This window comes from Lactuca saligna, chromosome 8 (assembly GCF_052625555.1).
Source record: "Lactuca saligna cultivar CGN05327 chromosome 8, ASM5262555v1, whole genome shotgun sequence".
In the NCBI taxonomy this organism is placed as follows: Eukaryota; Viridiplantae; Streptophyta; class Magnoliopsida; order Asterales; family Asteraceae; genus Lactuca; species Lactuca saligna.
Genome location: NC_136424.1, coordinates 109,460,468 through 109,465,578, shown reverse-complemented (window position 1 = coordinate 109,465,578; position 5,111 = coordinate 109,460,468). Strand labels below are relative to the sequence as shown.

Genomic DNA, 5,111 nt, shown 5'->3' with positions numbered 1-5,111 from the left:
CAAAAGTCTTTAAAGTCTGTGGAACACCTCTGCGATCCTCTGCAGTAGAAACGATGAACCAAACGGCTGCAAACTGTAACAAAAAGCATGTTTATATTTTTTAACATCTGCATACTGCTGCAGATATTAAAAAATAAAAAAAAAAATAAAAATTATAATCCAAAAATATTAATAACGAAAATTTAATAATGTAACATATTTCGTTAAGAATTTATGATATTTCAGCAATAAATAATAATATTTTAACAAAAAATAAAGATATTTTAGCATAAAATAAGGATATTTCATAAACAATTTATTATTATTCAATATAAAAAAGAAAACAAATTTCAACAAGAATAAATAAAAAAAAACGGAAAAAAAAATCAACAATATATAATTAATATTTTAACAAGAAAAAAAAGGTTGGAAGATGCAAAAACACGTAACACTCCAAGAGGAACACGCGCAGAGGTTTTTTAATCCAAAGATTTTTGAAAAACAAACAGCCACAAGATGAAAAATGTTTGTCGTGTGCTGCACCGTGCAACAATAAAATATCTAAAGATGTTTTTTCCAAAAAACAAATGGCACAAGTCTTGTTTGTAATAGTTACAATTTACAAATGATATAAATGAAAACTTGTTTTGGATCGTTGTAACTTATAATAGTAAAATGACTATTTTTTGCAGATTTTTAATCTCCATCATCAGTTAAAACAATTTGCTGAGTGTGCTTAAACGCTTCAACATATTTTATAACAAAATAGTGAATAAAAAAAGAGATAAATAGAAAAATATGTGTAAAAGTTTGTCTCTTGATAACAAGAGTCAGAATCTCGACTAGTAAATGTAATAGTAACCAGTTTTTTTGTAGAACATGAACATGAACATCATACATCAAGAACCAAACAAAATCATATTATAAGGAATTGGAAATTCCCAACAAGAAATACAAGGAATAATAAATCTATAAATCCCGATTTTAATAACCAAAACAGACTTGTAGCCACCACCATCTTCAAAACAGACCTGAAAACATGGAATTCAAACAAGGAATGGAATGGTGAATTCCATTGATTATTACTCCCCAAAAGAATTTGATTGCTTGGATTTAGTTAAAAGGCATTGTTTTTTTATTTCATTGTGTGGAATGGAATGAAAATTTGTGGTTTAACCCATATTTATTTAATAATTTGATGATACATCTTTTTTATAATAACTCTGTAAAAACAAAATATATTTTCATATTAGTTTTTTATACAATGTATGATCGATTCTACCCTGTGCATTTTTTTATCACATTGGGAAAAAGTTGAAAATACTAAATATATTATATAAATAAAAAAATGGGTTATGTTGCAAATACAAGATTCCATTCCATAAAAAGGTCAATTCCGCTCCATCAGGGAAAAAAACTTTTTCATAACCATTTTATTATATATACTATATATGTTAATTCAAAAACCCAAAATAAACTTCTAAAATGTTTATAAAAAAATTATATCCCATAAAATCTTAACATGGTATTATAATTAAATAATGCTTTTTCTCATTTCAAAAATAAAAAGAGTAATTCAATAGAAACTTACAAAAACTTTGGAAAAAAAACATTTTTATAGAATATAAATAGATAATATAAAATAATAAAAAAAACTAATCTATAATTATAATCATTTCTTTCCAAAAAAACACCCCTCCCTCATGGAATGAAATTCAAACTGGACATGATTTTGTTTTCAATTCCAACAGAATGAGCAATTCCATTCCAAGGGTATTCAAAAACATTACCTACCTCAATTAAAGTTGAATCCACCAGAAGGAACGGAAACATCACCACCTCCAAAATGGAAACCACCAGCAGCAGCAGAAGGAGCAGCTGCATCGCCAGGTGGCATAGCATCATCCTCTTCCTCCAACCAATACGTCTCAAGAAGCTTCACTGCTTTCTCATAAATCTCATTGTTATCATGACTCTGTAAATTCTCAATCTTCTCCAACCCTTCCGCATCATCAATCATCTGTGCATAAAGATTCACATCTCCCGATCTTCCCAAATTCTTTTCTGCTTCACCAACCTTCAATATATTCTCAAGCCCCTCTAAACAAACTGTCACTATTCTTGGATCAGGGCATATCAGTAAATCACACAATGGTTTAATACATCCCTCACTTACCAAATACCTGCATTTTATCATCCGTAAATCACACAAATGTAAATATATTGCTGCTAAGGGGTAAAAAGTGACTAGAATGTATTGCAATTTCCTGAAATTTGCTCACAAATATTGGGAAATTGAAGCGAATATTTTAGGTTTATGAATCTCACTTGATTTGGTCATGGCTTCCACCAGAAGTAGCATTTGAAATGGCCCATGCAGCTTCCTTCTTGATGTCAAATTCTGCATTTTGAAGCAGATGAATAAGAGGGCCAATGATATTTGCTTCAATCACTGTCTGTAAAAATCACAAAGTAGATGATATATCAGTCAAGAAAATAATGTTTGATGGTTAAAGTTAAATCTTGATAAAAAAATTTCAAATTATGACCTGAATCTGCTCCTTGTTGCCAGCAGTGATGTTTGAAATAGTCCAACAAGCTTCTTTCTTGATACTTTTTTTGTGGTTGTTGGTCAACAAGTTGAGAAGAGAAGGCAAAGCTTGATGATTGATTATATACTACAAGTACAACACACGAATGAAAGTCAGAAACGAATGTTATGTCTGTTTTCTATAATCTGAAAACAAATGCAACAATTATCTTTAAGAAATAATCCAAAAGAAATGCTACCTGAGTTTGCATATCATCTCCTGTAACAATGTTACCAACAGTACGAAGAGCAGGGATAAGGACAGATGGAGAAGGGTGACTAAAAATAAAGAAAAAGGTTAGAAATTTTAAAAAAAAAGTTTAAAGATCCTAACTTTATCAAAAAAAGAAGAATAAAAGACTCACTTCAGTAGCTCAACCAATCTTGGACATACATTTGCTTCAATAACAGCTTGGATTTTATCATTTGTGCCATCTGAAAGATATGAAAGAGCCCAACAAGCATCTGTCAAAACTTCTTCATCGTTTGAATGAATAAGTTGCTGTAAAGCTGGAAGTGCAGGTTTTGTCTGTGAAAAGACAAGACAAAATCAGAATTTATCAGTACAGATGTTGAAAAGATAGAGCCAAAAGAAGTATGTGGGTAGTTTAGTCTTTTCAGAAACAAACCTGACTGAAAGAAGGCTGGGGTTTGCCTCTGCAAAAATTTGAAAGTGTCCATGTGGCATTTCGCAACATGGATAACTTAGCATGCTCATTTAATTGGGATAGTAGAGGAATCAAAGCACCTTGTGCAAGTACAAGGTCACGACATTTAGGGGAATCACCAGCAACATTCCCTAAAGCCCATACAGCCTATCATGTACATAAAGTGAAATTCATGTCATGATAATGAATTTGTGAATTGGGTTTATGAAATACAAAAACCTCTAAAAGATACCTGTTCTCTAACATCATCACTTGGAGATGCAAGAAGCTTCACAAATATTGGAACAGCTCCATGATCAATCACCACTTTTGTGTGTTCAGATGTCCCGGAAGCAATATTAGTCAAAGCCCAAGCAGCCTCAAACTACAGGGAATATATATTATTATACAAAACATATGAAAATATTGTGTGTATTTTATATTATGTTGTGTTGAAATTCACCTGAAGTTGTGGGAAATCCTCCCTTACAAGAAACTCAACAAAGCGAGGAACAACACCAGATTGAATAACTTCTTCAATTGGAGGGCTGCGTTCTGGTTAAAAATGTAATGGATTTAGCTGTGTAAAAACAGTGATTGAGATAAAAATAGTAACGATGGTATTACCTATTGATAAAAGTTTACGAAATTGAGTAGTGGCCTCAAGCTGCATATTGTTATCGTCAGAGAAAACTCCGGCAACCATGGCAGGAAGATTTTCCAACTGAAATCAGAACAATCACAGTTAAATATAACAGAATCACAGTCGGTTTAGTCGACATCCCACAGAAACGAATTGCGATTTCGACCACAAACTATCTGGAGCTAGAACATATTAGACACCGAGGATGTAACGGTGCTACTAAAAATCCTAAATTAATAGGACTGAAATCAGGCGACGCAGCCATGTTTAATTGACATGGACTATATCCAGATTACATAATCTGAACTTCATACAAAGCAACGATGATCGAGTTACAATTTCTAAAAACGAAACGAACTGAAAACCCTAAAAACCCAGACAAAACACAATAATAGAGTAACGAAAATTTACTACATAAAGCCGGCAAAATTGCATTCGATGCGACGATATTAGAAGTTTTATCTACCTTCTTTTCGGCGGCGGAAGCGGACTGAACGGGCATGGCGAACTGGCTACCAGTGAGTGCTTCGCGTCTCTTCTTCTGCAAGCTTTCTTCTCTCCGATTCTTACGGATCTCAACCATATTGTCTTCTCTCCTCCGGCGGCCTTCCTCGGCATCAACCGCAACCTTGTATCGGTTCCGGCGAACCTCCGTTCTGGCACTAGGTCTCAGCGACATGGTTACAACTAGTAGCAAGAAGAGAAAACCCTAGACCTGAGTTTCAGAAACGATTTAGATCCTTCGTATGTACTGTAGAGCGGACACTGGTATATAAAGAGCGAGTGAGGGTTTGGTCTTTTCCGTCCGGAGAGAGAGAAGGAGAGAGAACGGCGGGCCGAAAAGAAAACTTTTATGAAGTGGTGCTTTTTCAAAATTTGAATCACCACATTGTTTGGGACATAACCTAAGACTTGCTTTAAAGACAATCGGCTAATAGAACATTTGGTAGAGTTTGTGTCTCCAATCTCCATCTCTCATAGGGTTTGTTTGCTTGTTATACACATTCCTAGGGTTGTGTACTAGGATTGAGCATTGTTCCAAACTTTTGGATCGGAATGAAATTGATATGTTTATTATTTTTTTATTTTTAAGACCCGTTAATTACTAATGGGGTGTTTGGATAGGGAAAAAAATTGTTGGTTATTGCTTATTGTTTATTCTTACCACAATAAGTTGAGTTGAAGTGTTTGGATAGGAAGCTTAAAAAATCAACTTATTGTGGTAGGAATAAGCTAAATGAGTTGATTTTAA

The 5,111-nt window shown here is 33.4% G+C and overlaps 1 protein-coding gene across 2 annotated transcripts; it reads right to left on the bottom strand.

Moving 5' to 3' along the window:
- Positions 1–748: 748 nt before the first annotated feature.
- Positions 749–4,782, bottom strand: LOC145008638 (importin subunit alpha-2-like). 2 transcript variants are annotated; one of them, XM_078967226.1, is made up of 11 exons: positions 4,326–4,782; positions 3,844–3,940; positions 3,680–3,771; positions 3,470–3,601; positions 3,199–3,384; positions 2,935–3,098; positions 2,770–2,848; positions 2,529–2,657; positions 2,308–2,435; positions 1,770–2,162; positions 749–1,010 (listed from the first exon to the last, which is right to left on the bottom strand). In XM_078967226.1, the coding sequence occupies exons 1-10, from the start codon at positions 4,536–4,538 to the stop codon at positions 1,775–1,777; spliced, it is 1,608 nt and encodes a 535-aa protein (XP_078823352.1). In that variant the 5' UTR covers positions 4,539–4,782; the 3' UTR covers positions 749–1,010; positions 1,770–1,774. The 2 variants fall into 2 exon arrangements, with proteins under 2 accessions (XP_078823352.1, XP_078823351.1); XM_078967225.1 differs by having other exon boundaries at positions 1,774–2,162; positions 4,326–4,779.
- Between the last annotated feature and the right edge of the window lie 329 nt (positions 4,783–5,111).

Bases quoted from the DNA above. Each gene is read 5' to 3' on its own strand.
- LOC145008638 (XM_078967226.1), bottom strand. From the start codon at position 4,538: ATGTCGCTGAGACCTAGTGCCAGAACGGAGGTTCGCCGGAACCGATAC. The intron at 2,436-2,528 runs GTCATAATTTGA...TGATTTTTACAG, and splicing joins GCAACAAGGAGCAGATTCAG to ACAGTGATTGAAGCAAATAT. The intron at 2,163-2,307 runs GTGAGATTCATA...GATAAAATGCAG, and splicing joins GGAAGCCATGACCAAATCAA to GTATTTGGTAAGTGAGGGAT.